The 26,840-nt window shown below is 36.7% G+C and overlaps 1 protein-coding gene across 1 annotated transcript in view; it reads left to right on the top strand.

The window, feature by feature from the left end:
• MYO3B (myosin IIIB) overlaps positions 1-15,342 on the top strand; it is a gene marked incomplete at its 3' end in the record, with an annotated part of 190,620 nt that extends 175,278 nt beyond the window's left edge. Inside the window, exons 34-36 of the mRNA XM_083864590.1 lie at positions 13,481-13,587; positions 13,962-14,008; positions 15,207-15,342. Coding sequence (XP_083720716.1) covers positions 13,481-13,587; positions 13,962-14,008; positions 15,207-15,342 — 290 coding nt within the window. The remainder of the gene's footprint in view (positions 1-13,480; positions 13,588-13,961; positions 14,009-15,206) is intronic.
• Positions 15,343-26,840: the final 11,498 nt, after the last annotated feature.

The following is a 26,840-nucleotide window of genomic DNA, read 5'->3' as shown; positions in this document are numbered from 1 at the left end:
GACAATGATAAGCAGCTACACGTTGATTCATACTCTCCATGAAAGCACAAGTTATTCTTACATTTGTTTTATTGAAGAACCTAGCATAAGAATTCTTCATCAAAGGTTAGCCTTAAGTACTCTTACACATTATTGTATGTTGGTAGAAAGTATATGGCTCTCAATTATCTTTGCCTTATAACTGCTTCATTAGTTAGTTTGAGTATTGTGTAGATAGACTGAGTGATGAACTTTAAAAATTTACTGTATCTTCTACAAGTGAAGAGAAATGCACATTTCTCTCTGCCCATAGCCTTTTGCTTCATAGTGCCCTTTAATAATGGGAATAATTAAGATAGTCCTTTCCAAGGGCTGGAATTAAAATTCTGCTTCACATTTTCATTTTAATCTTCTCTAAGCCACGTTAATATCAAGGTGTTTTTCTGATACTTTCCAGTTTTTCTCCCTTGTACTCATATGCTTAGTGTTGGGGCTGGCCTCAGAGGAACTAGTTTTAGTAGTGAAGGTGTGAACCTATGTTAGTGTTTTCAGGATACAAGCCTTCCTACTGTGGCCAAGATATTTTCATTATTGTTATGGCATTACTTCAGTAGGAGATTTTGATGACTGTGTTCACAGTGGTAAAGCTGATTTTTAGGTTTTGTCTCCATGGGAAAGTTAGCATAGAGTAAGCTGTAATATAAATTTATGATATAGCAACTCAATGCATGCCAGTGCTTTGCAAAGCTGCTCAAGCTAGATGTGAATCAGACCCCGGAGGCAGTATAGCTGGATGAGTGCAGTGCCGTGCCTAAGCTAATTAGTCCTACTGAGAAGTAGGATATGTTAGGGAAGAGAGTTATGTTAATATGGCCGTACTTCCTGGCTATCCAAAAGAGAGAAATCAGAAGTGGCATTCTGTGACAATAGGTACACTTGCAGTGCACCAGTTTGTTCATATTGTAACTCTGTGGGGCCCTTGTGTCATTCACACAAGGAATTAGTGCACAATAATTAATAAAGTGTTAATTCACAAACTTTGTATACTCTGCAATACCCACAGATCCAAGTACAGAATCAGGACACAAACAGATTTTGATGTTATATCACAAGCTACTCTAAAGGGATATGCTGTTCAATAGCAGCCAAGAATCTAGCATAGACTTGTAAGAAAGGGGCTAAAGAAAAATCAAATATCTGGAGTAATTAGGAGGTGAAAAATGTCTCCAAATCAACTTCACAAAAAAATTCCAGAAATCACTTAACCTGTACTTTCTGGAGTGACAAGAAATTCCATGTACCTGCACGGTACATGGAGGAGCCTGATTTTTCCAAAGGAGTAAGCTGTGTTTAAAAATCAGCCTTTCCAGTGCCTCAGTTTGAACCCTGAAATCAATGCTCATTTTGCCATAGAAGAGTTAATCAAGTTCTGAGGAATAAAATGTCATCAAAGTCACTTGAATTAGTCATGTATTTATGAGAGAAAATAAAGAATCTAATTCCATAGCATTTACCATTTAAAAAAAGTACACTCAAGTACAAGGATTGTGTTCAGAGGGGAATAGAATGAATGAGGTGATATATTAATGTGAGCTGTGCCCTGTAAAGAACAGGGATTTTAGAACAAAACAACATACTGTCACATAGGCAAATCACTATAATACCAGCAGGTCAACCTACTTTATTTGTATATGTGCACATATGTGTACATCTTCCTCTGCCCCCATGAGCTGAAATCTTAACCAAAATTTTCCTTAGAAGCATTTAGGAAAGGCTGCTTGAAAATTCCACATATTCTGTGTGCTTTGCACTGTCCAAACTCTTACTACAGGTGGTGTTGCTAAGTACCATGAAATACATAGCTTAAATTTGCTATATTATTTCTGAGATCCCAGGGTTGGAATTCTTTGCAGGCCTCCCTCACTTTTCTTTAAAGATCTCTCCTACGTTTTCTGAATTTACTTTGGTATTACTGAACACTCCCACTACTTCAGGATGAAAGATAAGGAACTTCACCACTGAAAATGATGAGCCATTGAGTGCCTAGCATTCTTCCACTAGATTTATAGTGTGAGTTGTCAATAAAAGATTGTGATTTGGATTTGGAAGTAGTACAAAAAACACACCTAGATGCTCTTTCACAGGTTAACAGACATCTTTAAAGCCTGAAGGTTTTTTCTACTCCTGCTTATTTTTCAAAATCTGACATTGACTGAATAGTTTGCTTATGCTTCTTCAGTTTCTCTTTCAAAATATTCCTTCAGAATTTAGTGGCCTGAATTTGCTCTGTAGATCACTTCCGAACTATCACTAATTGAGAGTCCCAGTAGCACTTAACAACCCCTTAAAGAAATGGGTTGCTGTAGAACTCAGGTCTGCAGCATTAGTTTCCTTTATCTAGCCAAGATACCTCCTTTACTTCCAACATTTACAAATGTCAGGCCAAAGTACTGTAGCAACACCAGGAAGCAAATACCTAACTAGTGGTATTTTTACAATCTTCAGTCAAGCTTGCTTTCATACCTCCTTTAAAAGTTACTGCTGCCAACTACCTTGAATTCAGAAAAAGACCTTCTTTCTTAATGAAGAAATCTACTGAGAGTTTTATCTTGGGCTTCTACCATTTAGTCTTTGAAATATATGCTGAATCTGCTACACTCAAATTTGAGATACTAGTTGTATCAATATGGACCCATGGTTTCAAGCCTTTAGATATGCAAATTGTGTTTCTGTAACGAACAAAACCTTAGAGACCATGTTGTTGTGGTTCCACAGAGCCTTTATTGCGCCTCATCATTATGCTAAATTAATACAAATTTCCTGTGTGTCCAGAATTCAAAGTCAATCAAGTGGCTTAATCTCTGAGGGCATGGAATAAAAATGCTATTATTACAGTTTGGAAGAAGGTGAGGGATTACCTTTAAATGTATCCAAGCTAGATGCTACAACAGCAACTCTGAAACACAGACCATTATGAAACACATCTTTAATAGAGTGTGAACTTAGAGATTGCCTCCTGCCCTACTTTTACATGCACTAACTAACTCCCCACAATTGTACAATGCATTTTTGGCAAATTCAGTAGTTGGCTCTGTAGACAAGTAGTATTAGGAAAGTATTTGTGATTTGTTACTCTTCTTTAATGCACTGAATGTTTTGACTATTTTTAAAAGTAATCTCACTGTTTACTTTTCATGTTTGTTTCATCTTTTTCCCCATATGCTTTGCTTTTCTTAGCTAGAATCCGCAAGGTGAATCAGTGCCAAGCGTCCAGTGAGTTTTCTGAAGCATATTAGCATATGAGATGCAGCTCTTAAGATCCACAATCTTCAGTTTGAAAACTTGTGTATGAGTAGCTCCAAATGTGCTTTGGAGACTATCTCTAAAATTGATGATACTGTCATGTTGTTTAGGATTTGTACTTTAAAGTTGCCAAAGCTATTTATTTAATCGTATTGACTAAATTATCATCCTAATTCTTCTTCGAAGAACTGACTGCCATCTTATTGTGCAGAAGTATTATGGGTTGCTCCATTGTTGATGTTGTGTTTGTGAGAATTTTTTTTTGATAGCTTTTGTTTCTGAGCAATTTTGAAAATTTCTCATACCTCCAACATGGTGCATGGTTTTACTTTGGAAGACAGGGAAGGACAAAATATTCACTTGAGATTCTTTCTGATCCTATTTTCTTTAACTTCACTAAATAAATAAACAGCATGAACAGTCTGAGTCCCAACCATGGCGTAATGCTGAAGAGACAGGCTTGCGCCATGGCAAGCCTCTGAGTGCATGATGCCTGTGTAGTGTCCCTAGGATAGGTGTTTCTACTTTAGGACTAGTACCTCAGATAAAAATTCATGGAGAAGGGAAAACGGGGCATATGCAGAAAACTGAAGAATTACTGGCTTTCCTTTGTTTTTGTCTTTGCACAGAATTTCAGCTTCCGCCTTCCAGAAGCTCAGGCTGATCTGGTGCACTGCTAGCAAAGCAGCAAGTGTAATACAACCTTCCTGCCAGAAACAGTTAAAGTTGATCTTAAAATATTTTTACAGTGAAGATTCTGATATTTGCCTTGTGAGAAGTTACCTCAGCCTCCATTTCAAGTGCCTCTTAGGCATTTGTTCTGCTTGAGTTTATTTATTTTAAGTTGCTCTCTTTCCTGGTCATTTGGATACTAGCAACCTTATAGACACACACACAGACACACACACAAAGCAAACAAAAAAACACAAACAGAAAAACCCACCCACACATAAAAAAGAAAATTTTCAGTCCCATCCAAACCTATTTATCCTAATTTTCTCACAGTAACCAAGAGGAAAAGCCTAGGGTATAGTACAAAAGTAGGGCAAGCAGAGATATTTGCCCAGAACGCTCTCCAGCCAAACATGGTTTGTCACTCAGGGATGTCTTGATCTGGAAGTGATCTCTTCATATTTAATTGCTCTTGGTAGGCTTTTCTGCTGTGAAATTCTTCATTAACTTGTACTGATCATACAACATGGCTCTAGCAGTGAGAGAGACATCACTTAGCTCACATGACAGTGTGAGATAGATGTTTTTTATCACCTGGTGGCTATTGTATTAACTAGATCCTCTAGAACTAGGAAATAGGCTGTGATACGTAGTAATTGAAGCATACCTGGAATGATCTGGTTTTCATCAGTAACTGTCTCTTCTGAAAAGATCACAAGCCAACTATATTATAGGATGCATCCTCAGAACATGGCCAGCAGATCATGGAAGGTGATTCTGCACCTCTGCTCTGCTCTAGTGAGACCCCACCTGTAGGACTGCATCCAACTCTGGGTTTCTGAGCACAGGAAAGGCATCAATGTTGGTCCAAATTCAGAGGAGGGCCACCAAGTTGACTATAGGGATGGAGCATCACTCCAATGAAGAAGGGATAAGACAATTGGGATTCTTCAGCCTGGAGAAAAGATGGCTTTGGAATGTCTTAATTGCAGTCTTCAGTACCAAAAAAGGATGGAGAGGAACTTTTCACAAGGAAATGTAGTGTCAGGACAAAGAGAATGGCTTCAGACTGAAAGAGAATAGATTTAGATCAGATACAAGAAAGAAATTCTTTATTTTGAGGCTGGTGAGGCACTGGAACAGGTTGTCCAGAGAAGTTGTAGATCTCTCATGTGTGGAAGTGTTCAAGGCCAGGCTAGATGGAGTTTTGAGCAACCTGGTGTAATGGAAGATGTCTCTGCCCGTGTCAGGGGGAGCTGAAACTAGATGGTCTTTAATGTTCCTTCCAACCCAGGCCATTCTATGATTTTATGAATTAATTAAAAACTGCTACAAACACCTTGGGTAAAGTTTGAGGAGGGAAAGAAAAATAATGATCAGTTAAGTTTTCTGCATTGTCCAGAAGTAGTTTCTGCCATTCAGATGGTTTGGCATGAATTATTTTTCCCTGAAGTAACAGTTGCATTTGTGTCAACCTCTTGGACTTTGACTAATTGCCACACCTCAGGAACCCACTATTAGATGTTACTATGTGCAGGGCTTATAAGGGCTTCTGTATGTTCAACATCTTCAGGACCATACTTGTAGAAGCGTGCTGTTTGCTGACAGGTTTGAATCTTACCCGTGTTAGTCACTGATAGTTCTGTTCTTTGGTATGCTTTGTTTAATCTCTGCCTTTCCCTCCACAGTCAAATCACTCACAATAGAAACTGAAAGAACTGACAGTTGCTGAAGGATCAGAACTTTGCTGGAAAGAAAAAAACCAGCAAAAGCCAAGATTCTAACTATTTATGGATCTTGTTTCCCAACAAAATGCATCTAAAAGCCATTGTCTCAGGGTTCAGAGACAGCTAAATGATTGATTTCACATAAAATATTTGTTGTTCTAATTACAGTGTCATCTGGGTCGTTGGCAACAAACAGATGCAAAAACAGCCTTTACATACCATCTTGAAAAACTTATGATTTGCGTAGTGTGCTTTATAATCTAAAGCATATGGCTTTGCACATAACTGCAGTATCCAAAATGAAGCCGTATGTAATGAATCACTGGGTGGAAGAAAATGCATTGCTTCTGTTACAAGTTCTTTCAGTGTGTGTATTCAAATGGTTCTGTTTAGCGTTATAAACAAAAGGATATGCTCACAGTTTCAGCAGTGTGTTACAGATTCTGGGATGCACATGACATCAAAGAGGCTACACTAATTTCCCTAGCAGTCTATGGCTCTTGGCACTATGAGCACACTCCATCTGAATAAACAGAATTCTAGTTCACCGCAGTTGTGTGGGGGATCCAAGGTGATAGTGAAGCTTGGTTTCGTTTTATTTTGTATCTTTCCATAGGAAAGATATAAAATATCTTTTTACTCCTTCAGATTCTGTGTGTTCAGTGAATCAGGTAACTACATTTGAGCTATAGACTACAAAATATTTGACACTAAAAAATATTAAATCTAATGTATTATTCTTACGTAATGCATCCAGGTAAGAGCTTTAAGTATACTCGAGTTGCTAAGGATTAATCATTCCTTCTAAGCATTAATTTTTTTTTTTTTAAAGTAGTACCATCCTTTCCATTAGCAACACTTCTGTGAAGATTCAGTAAGATACTTTGTGAGTTAGCAAGCACTAAGGTCTTGTAACTCCTCAAAGCACATCTGATTTATTGTTCCTTCCATGCTTGCTTGTCACTAGCAGCATGAAGAGTGCCAGCCCCCATAAATATTCCTGGACACTCTTATGCATAGGAAGGGACCAAGGGAATTTGGTGGCAAGAATGGTTCCCATCATACTAGATCTCATTCTATCAACAGAATATATGGCCTTACTGAACATTTGTGGAGATTTGAAGCTACTGGTAGTAAGCATGAAATATTCTGGAGAGAATTACAATTGTTAATAGTATTATGTCAATATGCCTCCAGGCTCCTGATGTTACTAGATTAATTTAATCCTGTGATGCCAGTACATAGGTTCTACTGCTTCACATTAATGGTTTTTATTCCCTTTTCTTTTTTTCCTTAGTTTCTCAGTACCTTACTTAATTGGGGAGGGGTTTTGTCTTTTTCCTCTTTCCTATAGTTTTCTCCTTTCCCTCTTACTAACCTCAGAAGGGAAAAGAACATAATGAAGACATACCTCATTACTCAAATCAGCAAGGTGTCTTGCTCTTTATTCTCTCCTACCCTGTGTTCTTGTCTCTTGGTGTGGTTTAGCCTGTACTGAGATAAAAATTTTAGAGAGACGGTGTGTTTATTTCCTATCAGCCTCCAGCATTTTTGCAGAACTACCATAATATAATTGAATTTATAATATGTCGCATAGACAAGATAACTTCATTATTTCCAAATGAAGCTACAGATCACAGTAGGTGTTTTGTGAAGCCTATTAGACCTGTTATCCTGTCCTTGTTTCTGATACTTTTATAGTTGGTAGCATTAACAGGCAATGTACAAATACCCTGTGGTGTGGGCCAGGTATCTCTTTATGTGTGCTCATACTAAAGTCACACTGACTGCAGCTTAGTACAGGGATGTGCAGGATAGTTCTGCACTAACAGAATTGAATATGGCTCTGCACTAACAGAATTGAGTATGGCAGGCAGATGCAGCAGGAGCTCAGTGAGGACTAACTGCTAGACTATTCACTCTGCATCCCAGGCACACATTTCATTTTACTCCCATTTTGCACTTCACTCCTGTTTTGCCTATAAGGTATGATATGAATTTGTGCAAATGGTGGAGAATCATGGCAATAGAAAGGGAAGAAAAATACATTTGTATTAACACTCAGCCAAATAGCATTGTGTGCCCTTTGTAAATCACTCTTTTAAAAAATAAAGCTGAAATAATGAAAATCATGAAGTCTAGTTTATTTGCAGCCGTTTTTACTGCGTAAGTCATGTTCAGTCAGTCACATTTAACACTGATAGGAGTGGGACCAGAATCATTAGCCCCTTGAGTCCTCTCCTTGAACAGACTTGCATAGCACACAGGAAAATGCAGCTATTCCTTGAAGTCAACATGCTGCACATTATTATCCACTGGCATCCAGTCCAGGAGGAGGATGTGTATTATCATTGTCTGTGAGGTCATTTCTGCATTTGCCTAAGACTTCAAGAGGAAAAGTGAAGTTTACTTGCTGCCTTGAAAAATGATTCAAAACTGAAAACTTGAAAACATGAAAAAACATATAAATTATCAAAGGAGAACAAAGACAAGTTTTTCCACAAAAGTCTTCTCCCTAGGCTATAACAATGCTTTACATAGGCATGATCAATATATCCAGGCTTGAGAACCAAAGTCTTTTGGAATAAATTAGACTGGCAGGAAAAGAAACAAACAAAGAACAAATTAACATGATTTTAAACATTGCTTAAATTTTCATGAATGTAGACCTTGAGATGTTATGATGAGATCCCATGAGTCTGTGCTAATATTTGCTTATAATTAAGGGTTGCACTTTCATGTTTCGTCTGATATTATAGATTGGAAATCAGCTACATGCTTACTATTTTTCTTGGTCATAGTGATTTCTCTATTTTATTTGCTTACTCTGTTAATAATATGTATGATTCCTTAAATGGCCCCATTACCTTTTTTTAACAAACTGCCCCTTCTTGTACTCCAAATCTCCTTGTTTGAGTAATTAGGAAAAAACTACCCTTCCTGTGATACTAGGTTTGTGTCACCTATAGCAGAAAAGGAGACAAAACTAACCCTTCCCAAACCTGCTTTGGGTAAATGGCTTCAGAAGGAAAATGAATGTGCTCAGCTCCACTCCTTAGTATTGTTGTGGTGGATGAAGTCCCTTCAGCAAGGGAATTGGCAACACAGCCTCTTTGGGACACTGATGCATTGGCAAAGAACCCTTGTGTGCATTCCTTGCAAAAAAAAAAAAAAAAAAAAAAAGATGTCAGCCAGTGTTAAGAGCCCCAGATGTGCTGCACCACCCTTAAAACAATCTGATTCACATCACTTTATTTTATAAGTTCTAAATGCAGTTAAGCTGCTTCCTCACCATTTCTGTGCAGAATTCTCCATATAGAAAAAATTAGCAATGTTTGGCAAGATTATCAGCATCAAGAGGTTTTTGAAGGAAGAGTTTAGTCATTAAGAGTTTATGGAGACCATAACTTTGTTTCAGCAAGCACAGTCTGATGACTCTGTTCCTCTGACATGGCTGCCCAGTGCCATGTTTTCCATCCTGGGATAATCAGGACAATAAGGACATCTAAGACAAGATCTTCACTGAATATCAAATGAAGTCATCTGCCACATAGGAAGTCATTACAAAAATATATTTTTCCCACTACTGTTTTTAAAGTATTAGTCAGGGCCCAAATCCTAGATGCAAAAGTCCATGTGTCAGTGCTAAAGAACAGTTTGAAGTCTTTTGTTAATTTTACTGTTAGGTAGTTTGTGCATTTCTGAAAGAGTCCTTTGCAGCTTATGGAAAGGATGGATTTTTAAACAGAAAAACCTTCTAAATAAGTTAAGATACAAGAAATGCACTAGTCATCTCCAAGCCAAGAGATGTCATTAAAAATGTCAGTATGATGGATATGATGGCTAATTGAAGAAAAATATTTCCATTTCAGCTATAAGAAAACAAAGATCACATGGAAATTCAGAAATTATATCCCAGAATTTAAAAGATCAATACAGATCTTCTCCAGACTGAGACTTCTGATAAAAATCACATTAGAGAAATTAATTTTTGTTAAGCTAGATGTAATCTGTATCATCTTCAATAGTTTTTAACTTTTGCTTAAGTTGAAAGATGCCTTTTCTAAAAGCTTCTAGGCTCAACCTGAGTTTCCATCATACTGCTAAATATTTTTTCTCCTAATTGATTGCTTTCAGTATGTGCTGTATTCTGGCCTAAAATTTTCTCCTCCTTCTGACCATTAGTTAGTGAGACGTTTGTTTTTGAATATGAAGAACCCTCCACCTTCTATATAGGTGTTTGTTTCATATCACCTCTTCACCTTCTTTTGAAAAGAATGAAGTAGAACAGTCTTACATTTCTCACCATGTAACAGATTTTTCAGAGTTCAAACTGTTCCTGTTCTCAAAACATTCTGCCCTTAATTGCATGCACTTTAAAATAATTCTGTATCCAACAATGAAACTGTTTTTCTGTTTCTGTTGAGTAGTCTCTTCTTTGCACCCAGTCTATTTCATATTCAGATGAATATCTGCAGTTCCCAAGTCTCTCCTGTAGACGCAACTTTCCAACTATGTAATTCCCAGTTCATAAAAATGTATCTTGAATGTTTGACTTCACATTTACTTGAAAAAATATATCTTTTTTCATCTGTGAGCTCTTCAAGTCCTGGTTTTGGGTTTTTTTTTTTTTTGGTTTGGGCTCTTAGGTATTAAAGAAATAAAAAGGATAACGAACAGTGGTAATAAAGGACTAAACAGAAACACCATCAGTTTCTTTACCTATAAATACATTTTACTCCAACAGATTGATCCAGTAGCCTGTTTCTATTTCCCTTCACTGTAAGCCACATCAATTTTGCGGTGTCTTTAGGTAAGCATCCACATGAACCTGCTCACCCACGTCAGCCTCTCTGAGCTCAAGAGAGACAAGGATGCCCAGAACCTCAGCTACCCTACACTTAGATCAGCCGACATAGTGCACTTGGCAGAAAGCATTTTGCCTGCTCTCTGTTATTTCTGCTCTGCAGTAAGGGATTTATCAAATAAGAAATTGTAACCGAAGGAATTTCTGTGCTCGGAGTTACAAGAAAAGGTTTTTTTCCGGGCAAAAAGGGGTCGGATTTCTTTCTTAAAAAGTGGTGCTGAAGGACAACCTGAAGAAAGTGCATATGTTCACCCTCTCATTTGGTCTCTAAAGTTGCAGCAAACTAAGGAGCCTGGACATGCCAGAGGCATTTGGCACAATTTCTGTGCAGTATAGACAATACCTTGTTAAGGATACTGGTGCTGCTACTATTGCTATTAAATTACAAGTGACTTTTTTCTTATTGGTGGCTTATAGTTTGTCATTAAAGAAAATATTTTAGAACAGCATTTAAAATGCCTATTCAGCTGCTGAGTGTTGAGCACATGTTAATACCATTTTCTCCAGATATGGTAGTTTATGATAAATGTTACCAGATTTTGTACTGTTCATGTAGTGCGCAACTAAGACAAATGAGCCCACTGAAAGGGTATTTCCTTTGGAGAATACAAGCTGCAGACCACCCATAGGATACACAGAAATAATTAAGTGTCAGGATAAAAGGGTAGAGCAAAATATTAGTGACTCACAGTCCTAATGAATAAAAGACATTAAAAACCCCCCAGCCTATATATTAAAAAAAAAAAAAAAAATGAAGGCCTCAAGAGTACTTAGGGAAAAGGAAAAAAACCTACTCCATCATATTATTGTACTGTTTAAAAAATTCTAAATATTTGTGTGCCATGTTTTTACTTCTGGCAAGCTGCAGAGAGGTATGTGAAATTATGCAAAACAGTGAGTACCTGAGTTCATACCAGCCTCTTTCTAGAAAAAAAAGAAAAAAATCATGGAGAGGTATTCAAAAACTATATTGCTGTAAGAAAAAACTCAAATGGCTTTGTGACTGAAAATATTGCTTGCAAAGATTGCAGACCCTGCTGTCCTGAGAGAAAGCTATAAGATCAATTTGAGTAACTTTCAAAGCAGAGAGAGGCTAGAATGTAGCTATGACAGGTCTTCTGCAACATTTTCAGACTTCAAAGAGAACAAAATTGCATTTATATCCTATCTGAATCATTGTGAAAAAAAATTCAAAGAAACAGATATTATTTGGGCACCCACTTTCCTCAGAAGTTTTGTCTGGTACAGCCTCTGCCTCGTCTGGTTGTATACAACACAGGCAAGTAGTAAAGGTTCTGATTCAGTCATCACAATCCCTTTAGCAAAAATATAAAGATTTACTTAATTTGAAAGTATAAAGTATTGAAGCATTAGATATTAAATTAACAAGCAGTGTCAGTATATTATTTTAAAGTTTTTTTGTATTAGTGGATAAATATAACCTTTCTCTGGAAAATTTGGTTTCAATTTTAGACCCAGCTCTGCAGTCAGTTCCCTGGTGGTCATTTAGCCCACCATCCCTCCCAGGTGTTCTGATGGAATAGAACAAGTGCTCCTCTCCCCCACACAGACATTACAGTTGCACACTGAGAGGAAATTAATATTTTTAAAATTATATTGTTGAGCAGAAGAAAATGAAAGAGAGAAAATCTCTCAGAACAGTCAGTCTTTCAGTCTTTTGGCTGAAAAGGCCAAAGTTCAAACATCTCCTCTACCTCGTTCAGATTGCAGGTACAAACTATAAGCCTGAGTGCATAATAAACCTCCTTTGTAATGTTACCTGCTCCTTAAGGCCAGATCTTGTCAATGGATTTGTGAGATTAGAGCCCTGCATCTGAAAAAGCCATATTAACTTCAGTTTTGAAGTGTTTAAAGGAACTCATTCTACTTGATCTTTGTGCTGGCCTTTTGTATGGGAGCAAGTTTCTTGTGCAGTATGGAATGCAAATGTGTAAGATGTATATTTTTCCTTCGGTGCTGCCAAACTTTGTTTTTATTCATACTGTCACTAAAATAATTTTTACCAGGCAGCTATGAGAAAAGTCAAAGGCATTGGGAGAATCATTTGAAAAGTAAATCACCTTTCCTTACCCCCACAGTATCTTGTAGTAACTGACTTACCCTGAAAATAGTTACCCTGCAATCCAAAGTATGTACCATGGAAAATACCTAGTAAAATAGAATATAGCACACCATAATGTCTTTTCTTCACAATACTAAAAAAGAAAAAAGAAAAAAAATCCTCCCCGCCCCCCCCCCAAAAAAAAAAAAAAAAAAAAAAAAAAAAAAAAAAACAACCACCACAACTTAGCGAGCTGTTAGTTCTTCTCAGAAGCCCTTCTGAAATACTTCCTTCATCCTTAAATTCTGCTTTCCAGATGACTTTAAGCAACGGTTACTTCACAGCACATCACAAATTATATGAAGAAAGTGTAATTCCAAACTGATTCAGTTAATCTGATTAAACAGAGAGCCATGTCAAGAAGGTAGCCTTTTTATATAAAGAAAATGATGATAATAGACTAAGTCTCATCAGTCAAGAGGCTTTATTACTGTCTACTGTAGAAAAACTATTTTGTTGCTGCTGAATGATACGTTCCTACCTAGTCACAATATACCTCATTTCCTGCTTAGATAACAGAAGATATTAAGAAAAAGTGTGAAAGGAATAAGGAACTGTGTGATATAAATATACGGAAGAATAAAAAATGTTCAAAAGTGAAAATTAAGTTCTGCATAAAATTTGAACTAAGTTTCAAAAGCGAAAGCAAAGATTCCCAAGTTTCTGTTTGCTTACTTTGAATAGAACAGACTTGCTAATAAATCCAGGACCAAATAGGACAGAAGAAAAGACTGTTTACAGATGAAAATGTGCTAAGACGTTCACAGCACCTGGCGCAGCTTAAAACTAAATTGCGTTATCTTACTGTAGGTTCAGAAAACTGTCTTGAACAGAAGCTGAGAACACCTCGTCGACGATGTCAGCAGCCCAAAATGCTGAATAGCCCTGAGGATAACATGTACTATAACCAGTTAAATGTGAGTTCAAAGTGGCAATAAAGCTGTTTTACTGGCTTTGTTTCCAGTTAATAATTCTGTTATTAATACCTGTTTCAGCCCCTCCAGCCCCACCCCCACGTTCTTCTGCTCTCGTCTTGAACATGTGCTTATGCTCTTTATCTGTTGCTTTCATGTCAGGATGTCTGCCTTCACGGTGAATAATTGATGTGGTTTATCAAAGACGAGCAAGATGCATGCTTCATCAGGCTCACTTGAGCCCTTTGATCAAAAAAATTATGCTGTGACTTCTGATATTATCAGCATCTGCTTGCATTCAACACAAAATCACTTTGAATTAAAAATTAACGACTTGCTGCTTTGCTTTGACTGTGTGTTCTTGGCCCTCTCCACAGGGAACTCTAGAATATCAAGGGAGCAAGAGGAAGCCAAGAAAACTTGGGTAAATATCTATCTTCCTAGTTCTAAGCAACTGTAAACAGAAGAAGTCCTTTGTGATATTACAGAATATGCAAAACTTTCTAGAGAGGTTTCTAAAAATAAACAATTAACATATTTCTGTGCATTGACATTGGACATTTTCTGCAGAAGCAAATGTAAGACTTGCATGTACTGCTGTCTGCAGACACTAGAACTGTTTCTTACAAAATATGCTCCCCAGCTCTCTCTGGGTGCTATTACTACCAACAAAATAGCATTGTTCATATTTTTAAGTGTGGTTCACACAGTGAAAGGTGCCAGATGAAGGGTGTTAGAACTGAAGGCGTGTGACCTAGAGCAGTGCCAGAAGCCTTGCCAGCCCCAGAGCAGCACACTCACAGTGGGTCTCTGTCTTCCTGGGGGAGCACATGTGAGGAGCTGGCAGAAGCCACAGCACAAAAGGGAGTTGCTCCTTCTCTGTTGAACTGAGTCAGTTCTCATTGCTACACGAGCAGTTACCACCTGGTATAGGTAGAAGAAACTAGGCTGGCTCCTATACAATTGCCAAAATATTCTCTTGCCTGATCACATAGACCAGAGAGAACTGATGGATGCTTGGTCTTACAGACACATTTAGTCCAAGAATTTACCAGAACCTTCAGTATTTTTTACTCTGGATTTTATTAATCTTCTGAATGTAACTGGATGAACAAGACATCTTTGAGTCAAGGTTAAAGCCTAAAATTTTGCATGGCTATGCAAGATTTAGTTTCATTTTTCTCTCCCTCCTCTAGTTTAAAAAAGTTTTTATTCTGGGAATAAAAGCACTAACATGAGACTGCAGTGCTCATCATACATCACAGAAAAATGAAAGCCCCTTGCTGTCAATAGGGCTTTTCCCAAAAATTGATGATGTAGTCTTTGGCTCATATTCACAGCAAACCATCATCTGAAATATGATACCAAAATCATATCCTACTTGTGGAACATACACAGACAAAAAAAGCCACATTGCTCAAATTAAATGCCCATTTGATGCAAATAGTTGCTCTATCATTCTATACTCTGAAACTGAAAGATGATATTGCATTTCCCTGATCCTCAGAACCATTCAGAATATAATGATAAAATCTAATAGCAGTTGGAATATGTATAAAAGCTGTATCTTTCTCATAAAAGTTAAATTTTAACTTAAGAAGTCTTGTTTGTTTACTTTCAAGCCAAATCAAAGTACTGGATGGAGAAGATGAGTATTACGAATCATTGTCAGCTGTTGAATCTACCCCTGAAGATGACAGTTTTCTCAGCTCTCCATCTCCTCCTTCTTCAACAGATGTGTCTTTTGCTCAAAGCTGAACCTCACTCATTCTATTGACTGTTACTGGTAAGAGTATTTTCCTGCTGATAAGCTCTTCCAGTTAACTTTGTTTATGTGTGTTTATATAATGTATTAAAAATACCACGTTAGCTAGTTACTTTAGTTCACTGATTAGACCTGAGTTTGCAGCTGTACACTGTCACTTTTAGCTGTATTTCTATAAATAATTATAGTAAAGGGGAGCAGCACTACCTGTATGTATTGATGTTAATAATGGACACATTTCTTTAGCAGCAAGGTTAGTTTATCCAATTCTGACCCCTTCTTTCCTGCTTCCCCCTCCCCCAGCTGCTGTTCCTACCCTGTGCCATCCCTTCTGTTGTGCTGGCACAACTGCTGGTAGAGCTCTGTGAAAAGTACGATCAAGGAACTGAACTAGATTAAAAGAACACTACTAAAAATTTTAATTTGTGGTCATAGTGAAAATGTTTTGTATTTCATTAGACTGATATTAAACATTGTTCTTTATAACTTTCTATGCTGTGTATGGCTTTTAACACTAGAAAAATGTACAGAGTAAAATAATTTAAAACAGAATTGTGCCTCAGTTTACCTTGCAAATAGTTTTCTTATGAAGTATTAGTTTACCATAAGTCTAACTTGAGGAATCATTTCAAATATAAGAAGTAAAACAGCTTTAAGGCTAACGTTTCACACAGTGCTTCATATAGATTATGTGACTGAAGACATCATTATGACTAGTTATTCTTGTTATCCATGCAAATATTTAATTTATTCCTTAAGCTGGATGTCTGGACTTCGATGACTCCTCCATATCCACAGCCCTCTTGTACATCGCAGGGGGGACAAGAAGTCCCCTACAAATTTTTTAACTTGCTTTTCACTTCTTTGAAAATCCTTAATGAAACAGTATGTGACTTTCTACAGAATACTGAGATTCTTTGACAGTTACTGTTTCCATGGCAGAAGCTGACTATTTCACCTTACTCTTTTATTTCTGGTTCAGAAACACAATTTTGATCTGTGACCATTCTTTGCTTCTTTTCCAGACAAGCTCTTGTTAAAAACTTTTGGAAATAAAACGTTCACATTTACTGCCTTACACATTTGCTCAAAATTATTCTTTTTTTCTTTTTTGACAAACCATACTGATTAAATCTGACCACGTTTTACAGATATAGTTATGATCCTTGTTTTTATGTCTGTTCCAATGGGTTTACCCTCATCTGTGCTAATAGATGCGCCTCACACTGTTCCTTAATACATAATTTCTTACTATCAATGTTCACTGGCATCGTCTTTTTGACCACAGGACAAGGAAAGGTGGCATGAGAAATGAGACCCAAGTGCAGTCACGATATCCCTAAGCCAGAATAGGGTTCAAAAGAAAAGGTGGTTGAATAGTTCCACAAAAGCTTCGTTTCTCCTAACAAACACAGAAATTAAGTTAGGTGGAGCAGATGAGGATGAGCAAAGGATTCCAGGAAGAAAAATTCTTCAGTCGTTCTTCACCCAAAATGTGAGAGAAGGTTGAAGCTGGAAGTTACAATCCTGACAGACACCGAAGTCTTTCAGTTCACTCCTCATTCTCCTCTAATGTGCATCTAGGTAGGTGTATCTTAAAGGCACTTAAGAGTCTTTGAAATTTAAGAACTCCTTAAACAACAGAAAATGCAGATGAATTAATGGCATTGAAAAATGCAGCACAAATAGAAATGGCAACTAATATGAATGCATGTGTACAGATCAGTTTCTTTACATTTTGTCAAAATGTAACAAGGATGAGTATATGTTATGCTAAGTCATCAAAAATTATGTAACTTCCTATGCAATGTACAAATTCTCTGTTACTTTGTAACATATCTGGATGGAAAATAAGATTATTTTTAAACAGTCAGATTACTTGTTTTACTCTTGCATTGGCATATATCACAGAGAGTTCAAGCAATATTGATGTCTTCTGGTTCCATCCTTCCTTTTTGAAAACTATTTGGGAAAACAAAGCTTTATTATTACTGCAATTCATTCACATCATTATGTTTATCAATTGTTTTAATTGAATGACAGTGAGGTTTCCAGATATATATTATGTCACCTGCCTAAAACCAACAGTTTACTTTACACTGAGTAATACATTGCTCTGAGTAGTTGAGTTCATAAAGAAGTAAGGGAAAGTGAAAAATAATATATAATTCAGAGAAGCACTTAAGCCAAAGCCAAAGTCCCATTGAAATCAATGAAATTTTGGCACGTGATTAAGTGCTTTGCTGAATGGAGGCTCGAGTTAACAAGAGCAGCTTCAGAAGGTTAAAGAATAAAGCTCAGGCAAAATGCAAAAACTCTATAAGTATATCCTTAGGTTTCTTCCTTTCTCTTCTTCCAATTGTTAAGCTCATATCAATCTCAGCCATCAGAAATGGACTTCAAAGAGATTTTAAGCAGTCTTTAATTGCATGGAAAGGGTAGAATACAGTATTTTCCTTGTTATATGCAATGCCACTATCTACATCTGCTATACTTTTTCAAATTAGTTAACGTCACTAAGTTCTTAGCTAAACGTGCACAATGTCAGTCTGTGTATTTATTCTTTCCTAACTTGCCCCTTTTCCTTGTTTGTTTGCACTTCATCCTCAGTAGATGACCCTGTGAGGTGGTCTTCTCTCATCCTGATTTTAGAGCGCGTGCATTCTGTTCGATCATTAAAAGCCTTGCTGTAGAGCCAGGCAGTCACGCTAAGACTGACCAAAGATTTATATTGCCAGAAGTGTGTGTTTGGGTGGATTGATTTGTGTGTGAAAGGGAGTCGGTGTGATGATCCTAGTCAGTGGAAAGATATCAACAAGAATTGCTTAGATTTTCTCATTTGGCTTTCATAACATTGAGGCATTGTTATGATTTATTTCTTTTCATGTATATTATCCTGAAATATTAATGCATTTTGCTTAATAGTTCATAACATATCCTGTTCTTAATATTTTATAAATGTAAAAAGTTTAAATCCTGTTATGAAGAAGAAAATTTCTTAGACAGTGTGTAATACATTAAACAGTTTTCAGCAGATGGGAGAGAAAAGGATGAAGCTCAACAAGGGATTTTAGTAGATTTCTTCTGTAGACCTTAGTGGCACTAGAAACTGGTTCTTGCTAAGGACAATTTCTGCCTTTCAGTTATGGCAGCTTAAAAACTTGTCTCTGTGCCAAAAAAAAAAAAAATCGGGCAGGGAGCTTTTGGAGATTAGCCCCTTTCATTTGGTAATTTTAAATGTGCTTCTGACTTAAACATTTACATCACTTTAGTAACATAAAGGGACCTTAGAATAGGAGTAAATTGCAGCCATCTTAAATTTGCCCTCAGTGTGACCTCCTTCACCCATACACTGTAAGAGCTGTGGAAAGGGCTTTTGTGTGCTGAAGGTCTTTTAAGTGGCCCCTATCAAACTATCCAAGGACTTGCTACATAGAAGCTTATAAAATGTGGCCATAAATTACATGAAACTGGGTCCTGCTATCTGTTTTGCACCTTATAAAAATTGATGGGATGGGATTTGAGCCCCAGTTTAAAAACTTTTTAAAATTTTAAATTCAAAAACTTTTAAAAATTATAATTGAATGTTTATCCCCTTCTGTTCTAAGATTTGTAATTATATAGGAATATTTCTTTTTTTGTTGTTGTAAAATAGCAATGAGATAACTCAAGTCTACCATACTGTTATTTCTCATTCCTTTTTTCATTGTCTCAAAATGGAAAGATAAGTTGGAGAGACAACCAAACTCTGACATTTTTAAATGTCTTCAGGTTAACCAGATAAACATAGTGCATACAATTGAAAATAAAGCCATATAGCACAAAAGTATCCTCCTATGAGAAACGGGTAAATGGTTTTAGTACCGATATATGCACAAGACATGGCACATACTAAACTTATCCATCCTGCTTTTAAATCTGACAACAAAATGTGAGAAGTAATGTCAGTTTTGTTGTTAACACTAGAAATACATTTCGATAACACACCTTGTCTTTAACAGTACTCACCCTAGGAGGAGTTGTAGCAGAATGCATACTTAACAGAAACTGTTTCTGCTTGACAACAAAGCAGTTCTCCCAAACTGACAAAAGTAGCACAGGATACTGTGAAAACCAAAGGCTAGAGAACAGCCCTCTGGGTCACAGCTAAAGATTACAGAACTCAGTGAGAGGCTTTGTATTTCATTTGTGATGGGCACTGGAACAGATAAGGAAGAACGTTGACAATTCATAATAATGGAGCACTGTGTCTTTAAATACACAGGCTGATGCCTAACTCATCTTAATAGATTTGTCAAGAGTTATTGGATATTGTTTTATTATGCGTATAAATCCAAGGCCATCCAGAACAGTAAATATAAACGTTTTGTTGTCATGGAACGGTTTATTGTAGTAGTCATGCTGTGATGCTAAAAGACATAGGAGCAGATAAGTGAAAACCGTATCTTGGATTTTCCAGAAACCAGATTACATATTATTGATCAGGTCAGTAATAGATAAATCCCTTGCTTTTGTTTGGCAGACTTATTTTTAAAATTAATTGCAAAGAGATATTATTTTTTCAATAATTTAACTAGGATTTTATAATGCAGTTGGCAAGTGGAGATGGCAAGTAGGTAGATCAACATGTGTGGTTTTTTTCTGCAAAAGATCCAAGTCTCCATTTCTGACCCATTACCAGTGAAAATTCAATCTCTAAGAGAGGTGATATCACCATAACAAAGACTGGATGTCATCCACTAGGCTGGAGTTCAGTCAGTGCTGGGAGGCAGGCCGGCCTGTCACAGCTGTTTTCAAAAATGGTTGTGCTCCTGATCATGGCAAGTCTCTGATGAAGGCCTATCTAAAATTGGAATAGTAGAACTGGGGTCCCCATTCTGTCTAATGCACTGGTGGAGATGGTTGAGGCCAGGACAGGGGTAGCAGAATCTGGAGGTGCTGGTGGAACTAATCCTCAGAAAGGTGGTTGCTGGAGCACAGCATCGCAGTACAGCTGAGAAAGGGTGATATAAAGAGGCTACATTGGGGCCCTTAGCAATGAGAAAGGAATGGACAGGAGGTACTTCCACAAAAAATGTGTGACATGGTTTGTTTAGTGATTTTTGGTTTTGCTGTTGCTCCCTGTTATAAGCAGTAAGTTAACGCAGTTCTGCAACTGGAGAAATTATGTAAAGACTTCTATGACAAAATGGCTCTGAGATCGCAAAATCTTTGAAACAGAAACTTTTAGTTTTGTAATTTTTATTACCCCAGGAAAGAGCATTCCATTCTTGTTCTGTAGGATTAGTTTGATGAAAGTTTACATCCAAATTCAAAGGTAAGTGCTGTACTTAATGCAGACACAGACTTAATTTATTTGATTAAATTGACCTGTTAGAAATGAAGTTTTGAAAGAAAAAAAGAATGTGAGGCTTCATAAAACTGTAACTTTTGATAACTTGTGTTACAATCTCTGACATCTTCAACTCAGTACATATTTACAGCTGAGTTCCAATTGGAAATTAGTATTGATTGATTACATTACTCATTTAACATTCCAGCATGCTGCAACGATAATGCAACAGACCGTGGTAAAATGGGATGTGATCTAACAGGACATGACCGATGGGATGAGAGCAAAATGCTGGGTTTGCTGGTAGTGCTGTGCGGTAGCTCAGATTGGCATCTTGTGTGCTTTGATTGTTCATTTCATTTTACTGTCGTCCTACTGAGTTGAACATTTTAAAAGACAACAGTGTTTTTCCATCTGTAAGTCATGGTAAGACAGATGGATGTGCAGAATCTCCACCTACAGCTCCTTGACTGAATGCCACTGCCCACTTAGTGGTAGAGAAATCCATTCTGGAACACAAGAATGTCTTTAAATATATTATATCGTGACATGCTTTTTTTTTTAATATGGGAACTTGCAGATATTTTTAATTCTTTTTAACAAGAACAGGTAAAATAAACTGGTTCTTATCACCATAGCTGCTATATTATAAACAGTGCTTCTGTTACGCTGAAGTTAATCCACAGTCCTGTTACAAGAAACTCATCCTTATTAAAGTAACATTAAGAGCTTCTTTTTATTGATCTGCTCTTTTCACTTAATGATAGAAACTTACTGATGTTTTAGTAATAACCTTGCAAGCTTTATCTCATTTTACTTCAATGTGTGTTACAGATAGATGCTATGGAAACTAACTTAGCATAAACATTTTGCAGATGTCTTTAAAGGTTAAGGAAAAAAAGGTTTAGTTGCACTGCATGTTAACAAAGATGGCTGAAAAACTGCAAGATAAAAGAGAGCCTCGAGTATGAACATCAAAGAATTGTTAATGACAAGAAATACCATTAGGGTTAGCATCCCTTTTGTTTCAGCCCCCTCACACCTGCAGTGTGTTGCAGATTCTGTCTTTGTTGGCACATCTGAATTACTTCCATTAGCATTTATAGAAAAGTGGCTGCAAAACAACAGAAATGTACTCCTGGTTTTCTCTCTTGCTCCAAAAAAGTAAGATATTAGGTTCTCTGTGGGTTTCCTTCAAGGTACAGTATCTTATTGTAAAGGAGACTATAGACCCAGGATTCCGTTGATTGCAAATGAGCTGGGTTGAAAGGAGAGGGAAGCTTTTGATACTGCTAGAGAACTAATATAAGCAACTACAAGAAGCACACATAAGAAGCTCAGACATTAGCAATAGCAAAATCAGAGCGTGAAATTCAGATTAGCCCTCCACAGGCTGTGAGAGGGAGGGGGTATTGGAAGACTTGGCATGGCTAAAGGTGTAACCTGTTTCATTTGGCCCCTGAAAATTTTTAACAGATGGTGGGACCAGCTGTCTTTTTCAGCCATTTAATAAACTCTTCGGTGGTAACAGTTTGGGAAGTGGGGGGTTTTGAGTTTTAGGCCAGAGGAAAAAATAAAGAAATCTGTCCCAATTGTCTTTGCCAAATAGAGAAGTCTGGAAACATTATGGAAAGTTAAAGTGAAAAGTCTAATTGATGATACTGTCCTGATTATACATTTCAACAGAAGAGAAAAAAAGAACGGCCTGTGCCCAAGTGGACCAGTGCATTAAAAAATGCCTATTATGTTATCTTTATCTGTCATTTTAATTTCAGCTCTTGCAAAGAGGCACATAATGAGAAATTTAAAATGAACTGTAGAATGAGAAACTGTCTTACTTTTTGAGACATGATGTTATGTTAAAGAAACAGGCAGGGTGATCTATATTAAAAACAAAAAATACCTTTTAGATTAGATTAGGTTTACACAGGCTGCCTGGGTGGGTACAGCAGTCACTGAACTTGCATAACACAGTGTTATAAAATGACAAGAAACTGCTGTTTGAGAAACATACTATGTTGAGCCTCTAGTAAAAGCCTTAGTGATATGTGGGATTTTATTTATTACCAAAGTTTACCAAAAAAAATTCATTGCAACTGTATTTCTTCAGTTAAATTATTTTTTTTAATTAACATTTCCAACACAACACTTAAATGGCAACTCTCAATTATATGAGATGTTTTATTTAAAAAGCATGTCTAGTGTCTTTGAACAAAACAGTTCTTTTTGCACATTTACATGCTACCCAGCTGAGCAGCCAACCCTTCCATTTGACAAGGGCTTTGTTCTGCCTACAGGCCTATTATAAGCCCTAGATTGTTTGCCCTTAATAAATTGCAACAATAAGACAGAAACCTCTTTCAGGTTAAGAGAAATAAAACATGTTGCCTACATAGCAAAGCATATGAAGTTTAATAATGACAACAGAAACATATCTACTAAATCTCATTTGCTTTGCTCCCGGATCACTACAGTTAAGATAGTACAAAAAGGTTAGCATCTTTCCACACATCAAACAAAAGATTAAAGAAAATAGGAGTGGGACAAAACAACTCTAGCTATAGAATGTGTTTTTCTTCACAATATAAAATCATACTGAATGCTATGTAAAGAGACTAGTGGGAGCTAAATAGAAAGAAATATGAACATGATTAAATGTAGAGCAAAAAATGTTTTTAACTGAAACAAAGTGTGATTTTGTATTATCAAGAGGAAGAAAAGAGTGCAAATTATTTAAATTGAAGAATTTATACTACTCTCCAATGTGTTGGTGTGTGTCTGCTTGTTTTCAGGCCCTCCACTGAAATACAAAGCCCTACCAATTTTGCTTTTATAACAGCTAATGAGCATTCTTCTGTGGCTCAAGTGTTGGTGGAGAACTTGTGATCTTAAACAAAATTGTTAAGCCCTGTTTCTGAGGCCCCATTGGTAACAGTCAGCTGTCAGCTGTGTTGTGTTTGTGGAGACTGTTAGATGGCTACCTTTGTTGAACCTAGATCTGCATGGGTTTTACACTTAAGCTGGAAATTCCCAATGGTTTTTAGAGTATGTCTGCAAATTATGGAGAAAACAAGAGGCAAAAAGGACAACATTCTGGGCTCTTGTGCAAGAGTACAATTGAAGAAGGTGAGCATACCTGTTATTAAACCACTAGGTATAAGCAATTTGAAAGAGTTTTCTCTATTAGAAACTCATTAGTAACTCAATACAGTGCTTTCAGAAAGAAATTCCAGTCACTGTTCTGTTTATAGCTTACTTTTTTTCTTTCTTTTTTTTTTTTTTATTTGCACGTGGAAGTTCTGAGAATGTGAGTATTCCTTTCCTTTGATTCTAAGAGAAGTAGATACACGTAGTATCTGAAAATGTTGCTGACAGGCTAGAAGTGATGCAAACTTTCAAAGAAAATACAGTGTTTATTATAGGTATGGATTCAACTGCATTAAAGGCTACTTTTCTTTCTTTTAAGGTATTTTTGAGCTATGGACAATATTTCGAGGACTGTTAGTATTTTCTTGGGAAATTTCAGTATTTCCTACTGAAATTTCTGTTGCCATTTCTGGTCAATCACAACATGCAGGAAAAATGGTCATGGTTTTTCTCTCTGTCTTCCTTTCTGTTAAAAGAATTAGAGGCGGATTCTTCATTGTCTCTGCCACAGTGCAAGGATAAGGTGGCAGCTTCACTGCTGCTTCTAACTCCTGCATGGAAACAAATGGAGAGCACATGATTTGTTATTTCTGAGAGTGCACAGCTTGCTTGTTTCACCCTGTGGCTTCCTACGGTGCTAATCTCTGTTGTATCCAATGTCTGGGTGACACTTGGAAGTGGACTTTCAAAGGATGGACATGAAGAGAGAAGTATTAATGGTCTTTCATAAAGGAATTAATGGACTTGGGAACAATGGAGTAGAAAACTTCTATGAGAGAGACTTAGAAGAAAAGAGAGGAAGCTACATGAGACAAGAAGAAAAAAGACCTGAACCGTTAGGTTTCATGGTAGAGGCAACCTTTAGTGAATTTTGAAGATTTTTCTCATCATGTACTGTAATAAAGCATTAAATCATCTTGCAGAGTGCCTTAAAATGTATGCAATACCTATAGTAAAAATCACTTTAAGATGCTTTGGAAGCTTCTTGGGAAGCCAAATGGTACAGTTACTGCAACTACAAATAGATTTATTTAGAACAAAATTACAAATGGCCTAGAAATTCAAATTACAGAAGTAAAGGCAAATAAAATGTTCCAGGTACAAAATTCCTACATTTTCTGCAATGGGAAATTGGTGTAATACTGCAATCTGTGTCTTGAGATTTGGTTCCTCTTTCAAAGATCAATTTTTGATGGTTCAAAGTAAAACATTTTTTCTCCTAGGCCTGCAGTACTTCATCAGTATCAAGTTTTTTAAAGGATTATTTTATAATCATTATCTTTTATCTTACTATAAGCTTTGGGAAAAGTCTTTCCTGTCATTAGTTTACAGAAAATGTCAGCACAAAAGAAAAGTCTGAAATTTATTAATTTTCAAATATATTAATTGTTCAGTATGCTAGAAAATTAGTAGTTTTAACTTCAGGAAGCTAGACTAGCAAGCAGGTGATAAAAATCATAAGTAGGTGATATATAGTATATATTATCAGCAAATGTTTCTCCAGGTATCTCTCTATAAATACACTACCAGATGGTATGATGGAAATGTCTTTTATTTCTCCATCATTTTTATAAGCATAGTGAAACAAAAATAGTGGTAATCCTTCATCTGAGGAGATTGTTTTTTCTTTCTTTTCTTCATTGTGAGAATGATGTAATCTAAAAAAAACTTACTTTTCTCCTTTTACTGGGGATCATTACATTGCAAGAAATTATTTGCTTCTTTAGACAAACTGCACAGAGTTAAATATTGCTAACATGTATTTTTCACCTTCAAATCAAATCAGAGGAAGAGATACCAGAAAAATACTCAAAGATCAAAATATATCACTTCAGTTTTTTCAGATCAATCTTGTAAAAACCTTTGCTTCTCTCAAATATCTAAATATAGATAGTGTTCTTTTCTCCATATGTAAAGATCTCAGATATTTACAGCCCATTTACAATTAAATACATGATCTGTCTGCTCAGCCAGGCTAAACCTGGGTACTTTCATTAAAATCTCACTGGTTTTCGTTTTGGCAAAATAATTAATCAGTAGCTGGAAAATTGTGTTTGCTAATAGCTCACATACACTCTTGAGAGACAGGAATACAAACTTGTTCTCAATACCCTGTGAGTCTTCATTTACCTCTTTGTATATCAGTGTGTATTGGTAAAGGACAACAACAAAACCTGGACTGAATTTAGGATGCCAAGGAAGGGTGCCGAACAAGGGTTAGACAGGAATAATTGTCCACATTTTCTAAATTCTTCTGAATGGTCAAAAGCAAAAAATACCCCAAACTTCTATTCCTCTTTTGTACTCTCCAAACTTCCATTATGTGAACATACCAGTTACTTCATAAATAATGCCTGTTAGATGGAACCAGCCAAACATGGATTAGTAAGTTGCTGGTAAGGGAAAAAACAGTGTCCCAAAACTTAGCTGACCCGGCAATATAGTTGAGTGCTTGTGCCTCATGTATCTGCAGAGTATCAGATTCACTATGTTTGATCATATACAATAGTACAAGGATTCACTGGAAAAAGTTGGTAGAATACTGACTGAGGGGAAGAGAAAACTGGCATAGAAAGAAGGTCTACTTGAGGTGGAGAAACATTAGCTCTTCTAACTGCTCCCATGTGTGATCAAGAAGATACAGATGATAGTGTTACTTAATTCCCAAAGCTGTTTCAGGAGCAAAGCTTAGAGATCTGTCTGCAGGGGAGGTCATCACCACTGAGAGTGGTTGTTTTGATGATTGGCAAGTGAAACTAGCACCTTGGAGAGAATCTTCTAGTGAAGAGTTTGCTAAAACGGAGAAAGGATGGGCTGTAAAAGTAAGCAAGTATTAGTTATTTCTGCTCAGTATGTTCAGTGTTAGAGTTATAGAAGCACATCTGGTTGTTAAGTACAGCCCACCTAATGTGTATTTCATCTTTGTAAAGCAAAGGTGTTGGGCTCTGGGTTTTTACTTACCATATATTCTAATCACTGTCCACCAGGAAGAGCAGAAATAGGTGTCCTAGG

Source organism: Zosterops lateralis, assembly GCF_965231275.1.
Source record: "Zosterops lateralis genome assembly, chromosome: 7".
Taxonomy (NCBI): Eukaryota; Metazoa; Chordata; class Aves; order Passeriformes; family Zosteropidae; genus Zosterops; species Zosterops lateralis.
The sequence above is the reverse complement of the archived record's forward strand: the minus strand, read 5'-3'. Positions and strand labels throughout refer to the sequence as shown.